This window comes from Phaethon lepturus, unplaced genomic scaffold, assembly GCF_000687285.1.
Source record: "Phaethon lepturus isolate BGI_N335 unplaced genomic scaffold, ASM68728v1 scaffold631, whole genome shotgun sequence".
NCBI classification, from domain to species: Eukaryota; Metazoa; Chordata; class Aves; order Phaethontiformes; family Phaethontidae; genus Phaethon; species Phaethon lepturus.
Window position 1 is genome coordinate 13,191 of NW_010515291.1, and position 16,853 is coordinate 30,043.

The window sequence follows — 16,853 nt, forward strand, 5'->3', positions numbered from 1 at the left end:
TATTACTTTTCAGAGGAGCTGGACATTGTAGGATATGGACCCTGGATGCTTTGTGACTACTATTGTCTGAACTGTGCCAGTGTGGACACCGCACAAAATTATAGCAGTTTGGTTAGTCACTGGCCTGTTCTTAGCCATCTTTAGATATACCGGTCTGAGATAATTCATTCATGTCTCTAGAAAAGACCCCTCTTGAACCCCAGAGTGCCCCCAGAATTCAGAGCAGTAGTAGCCAGGTAATCAGTGATGTGGCTAAAATGAAGAAGTTTAGCAAAAGAAGTTTGATCTGCGTTCTCTTCAAAGTTTGGGCATGTTCATATTTGTGAGCTTAGTTTAAGCCCATCACGAAGCTATTTCCAATCAGGAAAGATAAGAAAGTCTGGAATTTTATTGAAAGTACTTGGAAGAACCCCCCTCTGCGCCAATGGTTTCAGCAGCTGAGCTGTATCAAACTCTGCCTGCTATAGCTAAACAAACATATGCCCGGAGCCCTATCTGAACTGTTCTTCTTGCAGCAGGCTCCTTTCCTAGATTAAAAAAAGTACCCTGATTAAACCATGATTAACAAGGAAAGGCGCCTGTCAAAAGGAAGTGCTTGTCACCACGGAAACCACAGTGTTTTGGGTTAATTGATCTTTCTTTCCTCAGGACTGACTGGGAGCCTCCAGACAAGAAGGTGGATACCCGAAAGTACCGTGCAGAGCCCAGGAGCATTTATGACTATCAACCAGGAAAGTCCTCGGTTCTGAACAATGAAAAGATGGTAATGTTTGTTTTATTCCAGTTTGTGGCTTCATCCTGTGATTATAAAATAGTCCCCAAGTACCTGTCCAGTTCCATTCGGATAGGATTCCTTATGCTTACAGTACAGTGCTCATGTGATGTATTTCCTGTATATTTTGTTTTGAAAACTGTATATTTTGTTTTGCATAACTTCCTAACATCTTTGTTCTCTATAAAGCAAGATCCAGGGGGATCGAGAGGCTCCTTTCCTTTTGGATGTGTTGTTTTCTGTGTTAAGTATGGATCACTAACACTAGTTTTTAATCCATGTTTGACACTGTGACCTGTTCAGCAGCTGTTTTGCCAGCTGCACTTTTTCTAGGACACAGCATTAGTTCATGCAGGAGAGTTGAAGGCATTATGCAATAAAGCAGGCCGGTTCAGTTTCTGTGTTCCTCATGCTTTAAACACTGAAGGACTAATTTTTAGAGTGCCTGTAATGTACCACAGCAGATGCTTCGAAGGCATATTAGGACATGGTCATCAACCCTGGGCTGCTTTCTTCCTCAGCTGGATCTCACCAGTTCTGTGGCAGGGGTGGCAGAACTGAATGTGAGCTGGCTCCCCAGCTGCACTAGTGCATAACCTGGAGCATTAAGTGAGCTGTTACCAATTTCAGTTTCAATTAGTAAGTAATGCTGTGAATTGTGACATACAAAAGTCTCATTTTGCAGGCTTGGCTGAGAACACTTGGCAAGGGGCAGGGCGGAGAGGTGGCGCTAACCTTGTCAGCCAGTCCTGCATAAATCACCACAGCTCACTTAAGGTGTCCTCCAGTGGTACAAGTGAGACACTGTAAGTGCTAGAAAATACTGAACAAGGTTACCAGTGAATAGCCAGTTTGGTACATAAAGATATAGTTGTTCTATATAGGCATTAACTTGAAGGATTCAATTAGAAGCGCTAATTGCATGCAAAATTCCAATTGTAAACTGGACTTTGTGCCTTACCAGCTCAGGTATTGATCCATGTATGGATTAGGTAAAGGAATGCTCCTGAAAAACCTGCCCAAGGATATTAAACAAGAGCGAACAGCAATTTAAATCAGTAGAAATGTAGGAATCAAGTCTGATCTGGGACCTGATGTTTCTCCTTAGTACTTTGGTGGGTTTTCTTTTTTCCTTCCAAGTGCAGTCAAGGTCCATCACTTTTTGGAGATCCTGCAACTAACTTCTTTTCACACCCATGTCCTTTCATTAACTTCAACAAAGTTGCTCCTGATATAGGAGCATGATCCTAGTGCCTGTTGAAATGGGCAATGATGACTCTGTCTTGATCATATTGAGTGTTGGCTCAGCCTGTTAAAGAAGTGCCCGTGAGGAGGGGTTTGAACATGGTATGACAACTCCATTCCTGCAGTTGATCCTGGAGCAAGATTTCTGCTAACTTAAGTGTCAATTTTATCTCACAATAAACAGCCAAGATTAAAACTTGTGGCAAAAGACCTACTTCACCTCTTTACTTAAGCCTTTGCGAATGGTCTGACATCACCAGTGGCACTGTTTATGTGTTCAGACTTCATCAGGTGCTTAATTGAGCTGTTGAATTGGGGTCTAAAAGCCACAAGCAGGACCATCATTGGCATAATTGAGAAAAATTGTACGGAGCTCATCAAAGACAAGGAGAATGTGATAGCTGTGTTACTTCCAGTGTTACTTTCTGAGCTTTAATTTCAAGCCATGGATCACAGAAGAAAGAAGGTTTTGAAATAGTAGCTTCATGGTCTCCATCAGTCTTATTAAATACAACGGTAATACAGTGGTTAGTGACTAGATCTTTCAAGCAGGCTGCAGGAGATTTGTGGATATCTCCTGGTAACCATACCCAGAGCTGTGACTGTTGTAATCCCAATCCAAAACCATTTCTGAGCAATGAAGAGCCTCCCATCGACGTCAGTAAGCTTTTTGGTTTATGTAAAGGCAGTTGTGTAACAAGATCAGTACTTTTAGTTGGAGTGCAATAAAGAAAAAAATTGAGGCATTGCTTCTATTTTGTCTATAAGAAATAGCTAAATCTTCCTCCAGGCCATCAGAGATCAAATGTGATGTAACCATTTGATCTTTCAGATTGAAGCATTGCCACCCTTTCAGCACCAATCCTGAGCTCTTGCCCTAGAGGGTTTTTTTTGGTGAAGCCTAATGACTGTGGCAGAGTCTGGGACATGTAGCAAAGCCCCGCGCTGTTGGGAGCTGCCCCCTGCCTCAGTAACCCTGTGACAGGATGACTTGCATCAGGACACTTTGTGCTGGCCCTCTGTGTGTGTGTGTGTCTCATCGCTTCTTGTGATGAAGCACTTGGGATCACACTGGCATATCAGACATAATTTATTCATATTTTTAATGCACTGCCATCCATTATGCCTAAGGCTAGGTACACTGAAATGCAAGAGTTAACTAGATGTCTTTTGGGGAGTGGCACCTCATAACCCTCAGCAATGGACTTTATTCTCTTCTCATCTGTAGTATTGTTAAACAGCTACAACTGTTTCAACTTTGTTTCATTAAACCAGATTGTATGAACAAAAGGGAATTTCCTTTTCAACTGTACTGTTTTCTGTCCTGTGTGATTTTCCTTTGTTGTAGTTTTTGTCTGATTCTCTAACATTTATTTGTGAAGAAACAAGTAATATTGTCTCCCTATCCATCCCTTCAGAGGTCTTTCAGGAATGCGCTCTGACTTGTGTCTCCTTCGATTTAGAAAAACCACCTTTCGCTCTGTTTGCAGTGGCTAGAAGAGGGTTTCTCACATATTCATGTGCTGTTAAAGATGCAGTATTTGATACAGGTCTCACTGAATGTTTTTTTTTTTTACCCAAATGAAGATCAAAAAAATTTTTTTAAGTACATGCAGCTTTGGACTCGATGGAAGTGTCTGACAGTAGGAGTGAGGGACTGGTTGACTCCCAGCTTTTCCGTTGACTTTCCCTGTCACTGGGCAAGCTGCATAATCTCTCTCTGTGTGGGTCTCCTGATCTGTAAAATGCAATTCATTCATATTCATGTTGCTCACAATGATGCCATTAGGCTTAACTGATGTTTGCAAAGCAGTTCACGGCCTTTGTGAGAGACGTGCTATAGAAATTCCAAATTATAAGTCCAAATATCCACATTTTAGAATGGAAACCATGGGATCTGCATCTCTAACAGTCCCTTTCCGTGTATTCTTTGCATAATGTTATCCTTCTCTTTCTTCCATTCCCCTATCACCAACTCCTTTAGACTCGGGATATAAGCCCAGAAGAGATAGATTTAAAGAATGAACCTTGGTATAAATTCTTTTCGGAATTGGAGTTTGGGAAACCGGTAAGTTTGATAGTTACGATGACCAATGAAGTCAACCTGCCCTTTTTTTTTTTTTTTTAAACATGATTGTCACATCTCTTTGCTAGGCCCTAAACCTGGAACAGCTGCCTTACCCGTTTAAAAATGTGATTGTTCATGACATCATCCTGGTACTGATGTAAAGCAACTGTTCTGTGACCACTTTAAGTATTTTGAAGCCATTTACAAACATTCCCTACCTTCCAGCCATATGTATCAACAAGTCAATGTTTTTTCGCACACCATAGTTCAAACTGCATTTTTGTTGTTAATGTTAGAAGCAATGCCCTGTTCTCATTATTGCAAGTCCTTTTTCAAAGCCCTTATTCTCCCTCTGCCTGACAAAATCTAGGATGGCTGATAGGTAGCTTTCAGTCAAGGAGAATCACTCATTTATTCCTGGCCTTGGCTTGGAAACTGTAGGTCAGTAATTTCCAGCTATCCATAAACAGATCATGACCCTGTTTCCTGCTCATTTCCTTATGTATGTAGCTGCCCATTGCCTAAATGGGGTGCATCAGTCTGTGTTGAATAGCCCTTGCCATTCCCTGAAACCAAAGAAGTCCGAGAACAGTACGCTTTCTTTTCAAATGATGCTGTGTTGCTGTGTGGAGGGGAAAAAAAAAAAAAGAAAGCCTTGATTTCCCACTCTGGAAAAAGATGAAGCAAAGCTGAATTATTCAATAGGACAAAGGACATTTTGATGGAGGGAACACACCAGTGATCATGGCTACTGGAAAAAATGTTGACTTTAAAGCATTCTATGTCCTGTTTCTTACTGATTAAACACTATTAACTTCATTATCAAATACTGTTTAATAAGCTACTCTTACTGCACCAGAGGGTCAGTATCAGCCTTACATCTGTTCAAGGGTAGTGGTTTTTCCTCCTTTCTCCTTGAGGTCCGTTGTCAAATGCCCGTGCACACCATTTTTGAGTGCTGCTGAGATTTCCCTGCATGTACAACAACAAAACAGAAATACATTTTAAGGTTCAGTACTGGCTCCAAAAGCAACTGCATATGAACACCAGAGAGCAGGTTTTCTTTAAATCTAGTCTTTGTTTTCACAGGAGTGGCAAAATTCCTCTGCACAGAATGTGGCTGCCTGAGGTTGGGTGCCCGGTATGATCACATCATAGATGTAGTATATCTGAAATATGCTGAAAACCAAACATGTACAGTGGCTGGGTAGTCCATTCTGTCATAGAATACCGTTTAATAGCTATGGACCTTCCATCCCAAGCTAAAGAAGGAGCTTCAACAGTGTTTGAGATGAGAACCCCTAACTTTTAGGCAGTAGAAGTCAAGTAAATCCCACCTCACTGTGATGTCAATATAAGGATTTAACCCTTTACAAGTTGTCATGGTTTAAGACTTTCACAAAGCGAGAAGAAACCTGCTTCTCTTTGCTGCCATGTAATTAATAGCCATATGCTCTTGCAATGAATGAAGGTTTGTCATCTCTATGATCCTTTGAGTTAGTGTAAGTTAATAGAAAATGTATCAGAGAAGGGAGAACGTTTATGCCCTTGGACCTTTCTAGAAGTGAGACTATATCTGTTCCTTAGAACTGTGCATTTGTGCTTTTAGTCATGCAGCCTTGGCCTTACTTCAGAAAAGGGCATCTCAGGCTACACCAGCAATCCATCTCTTGTTCAGCAGAGCATCTGTTCTGGTGACAAGTTCCCCACCTTGCTCAGGGCACTGTTGCTAAGGGCTGCTTTCTTACAGCTTGCCTTGAAATGATATTCCGTGTCAACTTGCTGTAGCTCCAATGCCATGCAACCATGCTGCCTGATCAACTGTGCCAGCCCCTGAATGTGGTACTCTGTACATGGTGCTTTGGCATCAGGCACTTGAATTGAGGATGCCATCTCAGACTTCTATAGCTAGCAAAGCTCCCTCTGAGCTTCATTACCACAGCCAAAAGAGCTTGCTTTTTGTAGCTTTGCTCACTCCGGTCACGAGAGGACCAGATTTTTGTGACCAGCTAGTGGCTAAGCCTCGTGCCTAACCAGAGAGTTTCAAATGATGTTTTCTAGTGCCTCGGATTTTCAGATTCTCTGTTTGTCCCAGCTTTTTTCCAGTGCTGGAGATAATGTGTACTTCTACACGCATGATTTCCCTTGGCTTTCTGACTTTATTTGCAGTTACATGATGTAAGCAGGAAACACCCTTGGTAAAAGGGAGCATAGGTTTCTTGTGAGCCTGTGGGTGTTGCTCTCCAAAGACACCAGAATGGCCAGGATGGGGCTTTCTCCATTGAGGAAAGCATATGTGCTTCCTAGGGCAGCTTGAAGTGACACTTGGCTGGACCAGCATCCCAGATGCATCTCTGGGCTGCTCCATGGACAGGCACGTGCCCTGCAGTCCCGTAGATCAGTCTGTGCAGCATAGATGCGTTTTCAGTGTGCTGCTGAGACTGTATCCCCACACTCTCCTTCCTTCCTTCCTCCTGACCCCTGTCTCCAGAGCTCCATGGAGCCCATTCACAAAACTTGACATTTGGTCAGTATAGAGCTCGGTTGTCTTCCACTGTGCTTGTAGGATCAGACACACAGCCGCTTTCTCCCAGCTCTTCCTGAGACAGCATTGACTAAGCTCTTTGCTGTAAGTGGAGAAGCAGGGGGCTGGAAAAAGGGGTGCATGCCCTGTCTTCTCACCTCCTTCCCTCCATTTCCTCCCTCCAAATATTAAACCTAAATCTTGGCAGCACCATCTATCCACCTGCAGCTGCTGATTTGATGGTTAAGAAATAGGTATTTAGTGTTTGCATCCACACAGTGGCTGTCCAGATGTAAAGTGGGACAGATTCAAACTGCAGATCCAGGCTGTCTAGAAAGGAATTTGAGTCAAGACCAAAGTGTTGTAGCTCAGTCTCCCCTTTGACACTGGGAGATTCCCTGTGAATGACTGGGAAGCACTTTAATAATCTAGTCACAGAAGTCAGTATGGACACATAGGATGATGCTAAGCTTACCAGGCAACAGAGGTTATTTTTGTTTGGAAGCAGAGCAAATGTGTTCAGATTTCACAAAGTAAGAACAAATTGTCTTTGAGCATATCAGTGAGAGGTGCATAGCTAGTGAAATAAGGATATGGCATTATTTGGACAGGTGTGTCTAGGCAAAGGTCTTTCACTTTGAATAATCCTCCCCGATATTTACATGTGCATATCCAAGCAGGAAAATCCTATTTTGAAGTCAGCACCTTCACCTATAGGATGAATTTTAAATAACTAGTTCCCAAACTTCTATGTGTCCCACTCTCTCCACCAAAACGCCCCACAAACAAACCCCCAAACCAGTGAAATAAAAAATAACAACTCTGCGTTCTCATTGCCCCACAATGCCACCACTGGAAATTCAGCCATTTGTTCACATGGTATGTATTCATAGTCTGGCGGGGGTGGGAAAGATTCTCCCTTTATCAAAGGCCCTTGTTTTACACTTTCCTTTTGAAAAGAAGAATGAGCAAAACAAATGCTTTTTATGACTGTGTGTGGTTTTTTTCCCCGTTTTGTTTTGGTTTTGTGTTAAGAATGCTTTAACCACCAGCTGTGGGCTCTCACTAGAGTCTAAAATCCCTTAGAGCACCTTGCAAAAATAACAATTTCCTCAAACACTACTGAAAACAGCCCCTCCCAGACTGCATGTATGTTCCCTTTTGCCTCCCATGATCTCTAGATATTTGTGCTATAGCAGATTTATCCCTCTCTCTCTCTTTCTCTGTTGCGGTTTTTTTTTGAAATTTCTTTTCAGTGTTGATGCAAATCCCCTATTGTATTCCCCGCTCTGTTCTAATCCAGTTTCCATATTCTCTGTGATGTCTTTCCTTATCTTCATTTCCTCATTTCCTTCCTCTGCTTTCCATCAGCCTCCAAAAAAGATTTGGGATTATACTCCTGGAGATTGCTCTATCCTTACTAGAGAGGATAGAAAGGTAATTGTGTCTTGCGTACATTGTACTACAGCATTTAGCGTGTATGTATGTGTGTATGTGATTTTCTTTTTTCTTTTTGTAGCATTGCTCGGGGTTTGTGTGCTTGTGAGTGATTTTTTTTAATTGGGCTTGAGCTCATTAGCCTAACAATTGAGTAGCTAGTAAATTGATTTAATAAACAATTCTTGAAGCATAATCAGCCATAAATCGGAGTGGTGGTTTTGCTATCTTGACTTGCAATGATAATTATACTAACAGCATATTGCATATTGTTACAGTATCTTTTTTTTTTTTTTACAGGTGTGTTTTATAACTTTATGGTTTGTAGAATTAGATTCTAGCAGGCCTGTGCATCTCTTAATTTTGAATGTTAAATGCCTAAAACTATTTCCTCTGTAATGATTGAAACATGATTAATTACTAGTGAGTTTCTGTGTATTGTCCATACCATCTTTGTCTTTTTTCAATTAAAAAGGCTCGCATTTTTTTTTCAAAATTAACATTCCTTTGGTTTCCCCTAACCCTAAGCATTATTTTCCCATTCTTCTTCTCCTTCTTTAACCAGACTGATCTAGAAAAAGACCTCTACCTCTACCAGACTGAGTTAGAGGCAGATTTAGAAAAAATGGAGAAGCTTTATAAAGCGCCACATAAAAAGCCACAGAAGGTATTTCCTATTCTTTTCATGCTGCCAATCCCTGTTTCCAAACTCTCTGCTCTAATCTATTCACTGCTGGATGATTATTAAATGAGGTTGGGATAAATAATGGTTCTGACTGTTCTGACTGCATGGCTTGCTGTGTTGCTGTCAGAAATAATAGAACATGATGCTGAGAATCCGGCTTGAAATCCATTTCAGATACAGTGATTTCCTCTCTCCCCCATTCCCTTCCAGCTGCCCCCCACCCCCACCCTGTCCCCCTTTAGGGTTTTGAGTTCGGTGTCTGCAAAAAAACCCTCTCTATTTTTCACATGAATAGGCAGCAGCAATCAGCTTAAAATTCTTGGTTGGCGTCACGTCATCATCTCGTGCCTTTCAAGCGTGTTGCCATCTACCCTCCTTTCATACAAGCCCTCCTCTCTGCTAGGAGCTCACGCCTACCCAAGATTTGGATATTCCCAAGAGATTTTACACGGTTTTCCTTATGCTGCACCTTGCCATGGCCTTCTAGGGCAGGTCAGCTGCTGCTGCTATTTCAACGGTCTGCAGGACCCAAACCATGAAATGATAGATTAATTTGGTAACATGCCATTTTTTCTATTTTTTTTTTTCTGTTGTTGATTTTTTTTGAACCTGCGGCATTTCACCAGGATTTGAAAAAGCTCCTTTTTTCTGAAAGCCAAGATTTGCTTTTTCTTCCTACGTAGGAATTCTCAGATAGATGAGGGGACACCAAATAGAGCATTTCTTCTAAAATTGCCTTCAATTTTTACAATAACGTGCCTAGGAAGTGTTAGATGGATTTAAAGCAAGCGGATAAGAACTGGCTTTTGCTATTGAACCTGTGCAGCTGGCATTGCTTCTCTTAAGTAAGAAAACTGAACTGAAACATTGCTTTTCTTGTTAGTGCTTTGATATTTATTTGAATGCTGAGGAATGTATTGTGCTGCAGAAATGTAATATACCTTTAAAGCAAAGGTGGGCAGTGACTGGTTGGGGGAAAAGCTTGGGGAAATAATTATCAGCATGTGTCTCCTGGTCATGGCCCAGCTGGTTATCTCTTCTTGCTTTTGGCTTTATTCACAATGACTCATTTGCAGACAAAAGAATAGGCGCTGCGAAAAGGCATCAGCTGTGCTAAAAACCTGTCACTGCCCTGAAGGAGCTCAGGAAAATTGTTGCTTTTCTGCAAAGATATTGACAGCTTAAATTGCATTTAGACTTAAACCTCAGTGTCTCCTAAAGGCTAATATTCAAGCAATAGGTGGAAATTACTTAAGCAAGCCTTTTTCTTCACATGTGTGTATCAATGACTCCTTTGTTTGGACTTTTGCAGAATACTGCAGGTGTTACTCCTCTGGAAACTTCGACAGATCATTCTTCGTAGTAAGTTTTCCAATTTCTTTTTGATGTCTCTTTTACAATCTGAGGGCATGTAGGAGAGGGTTTAGGGTGATGGAAATGGGCTGGCTTTATTTTTTGGTGATGGATATAGCCAAAAGGATCTACCATGAGAATTATACAAGTGCTTTAGATGAGTCCAGGTACAATATCTGCTTTTTGTTCTTGAATTAATTTTGAAGTGATTACATGAGTGATTGCATTGTCTAGATGAGAATTGCTGATTATGCTAGGCAGTGACTTTAAAAAAAAACAAAAACCCCAGACCTTTAACTCCATCTTGATGAAGTTTGCAAATTGACTGTAACTTCATGCAAGTAACTTTATTGTGTGGAATAAACAAAGTTTGTTTCTGTGAGATACGTCTCCTGTTAGATACTCCCAGTTATGCACACCAGATCAAAAGCATGCTTTTGATGGTAGGCAATAATTTTCCAGCTTCCAGGAAGAGGACAGTGGTGGCAGTAACAGTATTTCTCAAAGATCTAATGTGGCACTACTTTTCCAGAGGAATATGTAATAAACAGTATACTCTGTCTAAATGAGTTGTACATGCAGCTGGTTTGTTTTAAAAGAGGAACAACAACAACAACAACAAAAAATCCAGAGCAAGATGCTGAACTGTGCTGAGCTACTTAAGTCATACTGAGTTACTTGAGCTGTGGAGCCAGCTCCTACCGTGAACCTGCTGCTCCTTGTAATTGGACTGAATGCTTAACATTGTCCGTAGGCACAGTGATCCCCTCTGTGTGGACGGTTTGTTAGGAAAGGCGTGTTCTTTTCCAGACACCCATTAACATCACATGTGTTCACTGTCCCTCTGGGGCTGCCTTAGAGGTCTCCTGTACTTCTTTCAACTCAGTTCCCTTTTATCTGTGTTCATTCTGCTGGGAAGCTTGCGTACTGCTACATTTTGTTGGTTGCCGCTATGACTGTTTTGGGGTTTTTTTGGTAGGGAGAGAGCAATAAAATAAATTGAAATCTCAGAGATTAGCATAAAAGAATAGTTTATATTTGCCAAAGACTGGTAAGGTTTCTGTCCACAGCAGCACTGCGTGCCTTTTTCTGACACCTCCCAAAAGCATGTAGGAGTGCCAGTATCTGAGCCAGTGGAGGGGCAACAACCTGGGTAGGCTGGGAATGGGACACAGCAGCGAGGCCCAGTGGAGTCGCACGTTCTTCTCTGCCCTGCCTTTAGAGAGCCAAGGAGAAAAGATATCTGGAGTTTATTGTCTTTTTTGCGGTGTTGCTTTTCCCGCTGTTCACCTGATTCTGATCTCGCAGACTGCCTTGGCCCCCACAGTACTGGTTGCTGGCCCTAATGAGGGGGCAACTGATAAAGGGACTCTGTGAAATGCCTCCTCTCTCTCCCCCAGGTGTATTCCCAAAGGAGGATCGTTTTAACCCTTTGCTTTTTAACAACTAGGCTAAAATGCTGTTATCTCCCAGGTGAGGAACCTCAGGGCAGTCATCACTCCCTGCAACAACTGGCAGGGCTTCTTCAGGAATCTGACAGAGGCAGGCACTGGGATAACACCCATGAGATGACAACAGCTCTGTAGCTATGGGTCTGTTTGAGCATTGCCTAGGTTGAAGAAGTGACAGTATTCCCTTTCTCTTTCATGGTGCTTTTCATGAGCTTTTACTCCAGAAAGTAATTTATGGGACTGCATATGACCTGGTTTTCCTTGTCCAGAAACTAAAATCTTCTTTGTGATCCAGACATTGTGTAATTCCACCTCCATAGCCATTCCTTAGATGTGTTTGAAAGCTTTCTCTTTACCCCATAAGTACACCGTCTATCCAAAGTAAACAGATGCATATACAAATTTATCCATAACAATCAGGCATAATCACAAGCATTTCCACACTCACATAAATTTGAATCATTCCTGGACATCAGGATGTAAACCAGCTTTCAAAACATTTCCATGAATTGGCAAATGCCCTATTTTTTTATGTTTTCAAACTTTCCAGCAGTCATGTGTTGGCCCAAGAATAGCTTTGTGTGAGACAGGATCTTACTCTGAAGAGCCTGGTTGAGCACAGGAACTGGTATCAGATGAACTTAGCTTTTAGGGAAACATTGGCTGCGTAATTGCTCAGCAAGTTTTTTTTACCTGGAAAGGGCATTTATACCATGGCATTGTCAGTTATTTTTTTTAGAGAGAAAACAGTGAAATCTAGAAATCAGATGTGGGGGCAAACTTGTTCTTAGATTCATGACTGAGGAAAGGGATTTGTAATAAATATCCAGTCTTTAAAGACCTAAGAAATTACAACTGTACACATTTTAACAGCATTTTGTTTACATATCTGCATGGTAGACCTAGAATCCACTATTTTTCATTCCCTGTAGTGGAAGCCTGAGGCAAAGCTGAGCAGAACCGTGGACATCTGGAATTTCTTTGGCATTTAAAACAGTAGTGTCTATAGCCCCCTACTATTGCTTCTCTGCATGGTCCCTCACTGATGGTCTTGATAAATTGCTCTGAGTGCCTTGAACTATAGTGTTAACTGGGAGGCTGAACAGGCTGAGATGAACTCCTGAGCAGCTGTGCTTTTTAACCAGGGGACAGGCATGGCTAGGAGAGAAGACGACTGTGCTACTTCCAGCCAGCCACTGAATTTCTTTGTGTCTGCAAAGAAATCATGCATCTGGTCTGTCACTCTGTTGTCTCATCTTCTAAAATAAAGGAGGAGTGCTTTCCTTCCACCTGTTTTCTGGGGGACTGAGCAGGGAGCGTTCCCTCAGGTGGAGAATGCTATGGTAGTGCCAAACCTAGAACATTATCACAATATATTCATAATCTCTTCATTCAGCACCAGTTCTTTATACACAGTCTATTCTGAGTTCACAAGTGTGGTTTTGTCTTACTTTGCGTGAAGCTCACAGCCAACAGAAGTGACCCACTAGTGTGTCTCCTCCTTTTTTGTGTTTTCCAGCTCTACATATTCACCCAACTACCATGCAGTGAAGAGGGAGTCAGAACCAGCACTGGGGGACCCTGCTGGCTTGGAGAATGAAAGGCAGATTTACAAGAGTGTGCTGGAAGGTGGAGATATCCCATTCCAGGGGCTGAGTGGTCTCAAGCGACCTTCTAGCTCTGCTTCCACAAAAGGTAGGTGGTCAGGGAACTAACCTCTTCTCCATTCTGCAAAGAATGTCAAAAGCCAGGTGATACGGGGCAAACTGCTGCAGGATTTAGAGTCATATTCAAGCCAGTTGAGGTTTCCTCTGTCCTTCCTCTTTGCCATCCCCAGTTTTCCCTCATTTTTTCTGTCAGTCCACACTGGCCAATATTTTTCATGACCCCTTTATCTGATCCAGGTTCCTCTTCCCAACAGGGACCAGCTCCCCTCATCCAGCACCTGAGCCACACCCCACACCCCATATTCTTCCTCAAGGCTGCTTAGGCTGTCCTTGCTATCCATCTGCTCCCACTGCCTTGCCATGCTAGAGCCCTTCCCTGCCTTTTCTGCTCTTCTGCTGCAGTATCTCAGCAGGCTACACCACGTCTGCTGACCTGGCTACCCTGGTGTAGCTGGTGCCTTGTGCTCCACAACCTCCTGCCTGCAAGGGGTATGCAGAGAATGCATGGGACACTCTGAACCAGCAATGCCCTGCAGGCTCTGAGAAGAGTAAGGCAGCAGAGAGCGGTGCATCTCCTCCACTTTCCTCCCCCCCTTCGTAGACTCTCTAGCAGATTAGGACAAGGAAGAGCCTGACTCCCATCAGGGAGTCATATTGGGGAATGTATCTCTGAGCCAACTTCAACCTTAAAATGGCTTGAGATGGTGAGAGGACTGGGGAAGGAATGCATTGGGTTTCTGAACTGCTCTCCCTAAAAATAGTTCTTTGCACCAAAAACGTCTCTCTCTGTCTCTGTCTTCCAGCTGTTTTTCAGCATTATGTCAGGCCTGTGGGGCAGGGAGTCAGACTGGATCTGAACAAAAAAGTCTGTTCAAACAGTTATTGTTCCCCAAACTGCAATTGAACCTGAATGGTTATTTTGACATTTGAGTTTGAACTCAAATCAGAAACAGACCTAAAAACTACAGTCTAAGCTGAACCCAGACTGGATGTGACTTTTAAAAAAAAATGTCCTGATGTGACTCCTTGATTTTTAAAGCAAACATCGCCAGCCACGTTGTCTGAAAAACACTCAGCTTATTCCTAGTACGGGGAATCTCTAAGGAGGCAGCTTTTGGGCAAGGCCAGCTGGTGTGGCCTGCTTGTGCTAGCACAGTCAGCCGCCAGTTGCCTTCTCCATCCCAGGAATAAACTGTTTGGCAAACACTGTGGTGAGACCATAGTAGGTGTGATTACAGGCTTGGTTTTAAGCCATTTTTGCAATGTTAGTGCCTCTGCATTCTTGCTGACACCCTGATCCTGCCCAGAGTTCAGCTGCCCTTTTCCATGGTGCCGCAGCTTCCCTGGAAGCTGACAATGCTTAGCACTTTTTAGGAGGGTACCTTCAAAGTGCTCCAGATCTGCTTCTGGCCAAGCCTCTCATTTTAGAGATGTTAGCAGCACTTCACCTACACCTGTAAGCGTGACTTGTTGTGCAGTTTCTTCTTGCTTTTCTTTATGTTTTGGAACTTTGTTTCTTTAAAGTGCATTTTATGAAATCCAAGCATGTTCTTTCTCCTTTCTCAATAGCTTTCTAGCACCTAAGCTAACAGGTTGTATTTATTTTATTCTGCATGCTTACCAGTGGATCGTAAAGGTGGGAATGCTCATATGACTGCACCCTCTTCAGTTAATAGCCGAATCTTTAACGCTAGTCATACCGGTATGTTAGGTCACGCATGTAAACATAAGAAGCCCTTATCAGCTGCAAAAGCCTGCATTACTGAAATCCTCCCTTCTAAATTCAAACCCAAACTAGCAGCTCCAGCTGCTCTTGTGCAGGACAAGAAGGGTATCTTGCTGTCTCACGAGAAAGCTCAAAGCTGCGAAAACCTTCGTAGCTCCATTGCCTTGTTCAATAATAAAAAAGCTTTCATGGTAGACGTAGGGGAAAGCATAGAAAACATGTTGATGAAGTCAAAGCAGGAGTATGCCATCAAATCCGGCAGTACCATGAGCCTGCAGGAGTATGGCACCAACTCTAGGAAAGGGTACCTGTTCCCTGCCTCCAGGAAGAGTGGGATGGAGTTTACAATGCTGTATAAAGACATGCACCAGATCAATCGGTCCAGGATCCATTTGGGCACAGTGTCCTCCTGCAGTGTGAGGAATATTGCATCTCAGTTTGAGAATGAAGCAAAGGACAGGATGGAGCCCAGCCTTAGTCGAGAGGATTCAGAGCAGATCCCCAAACACACGGTTTCCTCCCGTGTCAGTGCCTTTGAGCAGCTGATCCAGAGATCCCGATCAATGCCCTCGCTTGACTTTTCCACTGGACAAAACAAATTCGCCACTTCTCTCCAGTCTAAAACTAGTCTGAGTTCTGCCTACTCTGCAGAGTTTCTTCTGGATTCACCAAAAGCACACCAAGAAGAGAAGGATGCTGCCAACTTGGCAGATAAATCCTCCCACTCCTGTAGCAACGTGGAGGACACTGCTTCAGATGTCAGTGACGCCATCCCTATGGACACGCTTTCAGCTTGCACAGATGAGATAGATCTCCTCTCAAATGCATCCAATGACAGTGGCGGCAGCAGCAGCAACCTCAGTGGGCCTCAGAAGCATAAAATCAACAGATGCAAAGGCGCATGCCCAGCTTCCTACACCAGGTTCACTACCATCCGAAGACATGAGCAGCAGCAGGCCTCCAGGAACCCTGATTCCAAAGGGGATGTCTATGGGGATAGACACATGCTCCCCAGAAATGTCTACTTAATGAGCCCGCTCCCCTTTCGCTTGAAAAAGCCCTTCCAACACAAATCCTGCGGAACTCCGCCCCCAGACTGCCTGGGAAGCCTGGCAGTGCCCAGCCCTGAGAACCCAGATGACCCCATGCAGCTGCAGGGGAGCCTAGGAGACAAGAGTCACCACTCCCAGCACCAACTGTGTTCCAGAAGCAGGCCTCTAGCCCCCAGGCGCCTGTCTTCCTTTGACATTGTGGAGAGGCTTAGCTACTTCCCCACCATGGGGGAAGCTAGCCAAGATAACTTCATGGGCCGGGCTGACACTCCTGACTCCTTAAACAATGGGAACCCTGTTCCATATGCCCTCTGTCACAGCCTGGACACAAACAACAACCCACAAAGTGAACTTGGGACGTACCTAGGAGGTGGCTTTTTGTGTTCTTTACCAGTGTCCATCTGTCTTCTTGCTTTTCTTTCTCCTCCCCTTTTTCTTCCGCAACCCTTGCATTTTTACTCCCCACCTTTGCATCCCCCGACTCTCTCTGTTCTTCCCCCTAGTGTGTCTAATGTCCTTTGCGTGTCTTGCTGAGCATTTTTGTTCAGAACTTGTTAACAGCTGCACTTCTGAGAAACAATTTCCGCTGCCTTTTCAATCACATCGGGTTCAGTTTGTCTCTCAAGCAACTGCGGGGATACAAGAATCTCAATATGAGATATTTCTAGTCCTGTATCATTTGCACACATGGGAATATAAAACAAACCCAGATGATTTGCTTTAAGGAGCAGTTTCTCAAGGTCTAGTTGTGTGTATGTGTGTGTGTGTGCGCGCACGTGTGTTAAACTTTTCTCAACAGTAAAATGCCAAATCATACTTTGATGGCAGCAAATCTTTTCTTCACAAAATCCTTCTATGTCTTTTCTCTTTCCC

General features: G+C 43.2%; 1 protein-coding gene across 1 annotated transcript in view; it reads left to right on the forward strand.

Moving 5' to 3' along the window:
- LOC104627351 (sorbin and SH3 domain-containing protein 1-like) overlaps positions 1 to 16,853 on the forward strand; it is a gene marked incomplete at its 5' end in the record, with an annotated part of 48,882 nt that overhangs the window by 11,720 nt on the left and 20,309 nt on the right. The window contains 7 exons of the mRNA XM_010295539.1: positions 649 to 763; positions 4,002 to 4,085; positions 7,981 to 8,046; positions 8,612 to 8,713; positions 10,044 to 10,093; positions 13,055 to 13,230; positions 14,827 to 16,350. Of these exons, the coding sequence (XP_010293841.1) occupies positions 649 to 763; positions 4,002 to 4,085; positions 7,981 to 8,046; positions 8,612 to 8,713; positions 10,044 to 10,093; positions 13,055 to 13,230; positions 14,827 to 16,350 (2,117 nt within the window). The remainder of the gene's footprint in view (positions 1 to 648; positions 764 to 4,001; positions 4,086 to 7,980; positions 8,047 to 8,611; positions 8,714 to 10,043; positions 10,094 to 13,054; positions 13,231 to 14,826; positions 16,351 to 16,853) is intronic.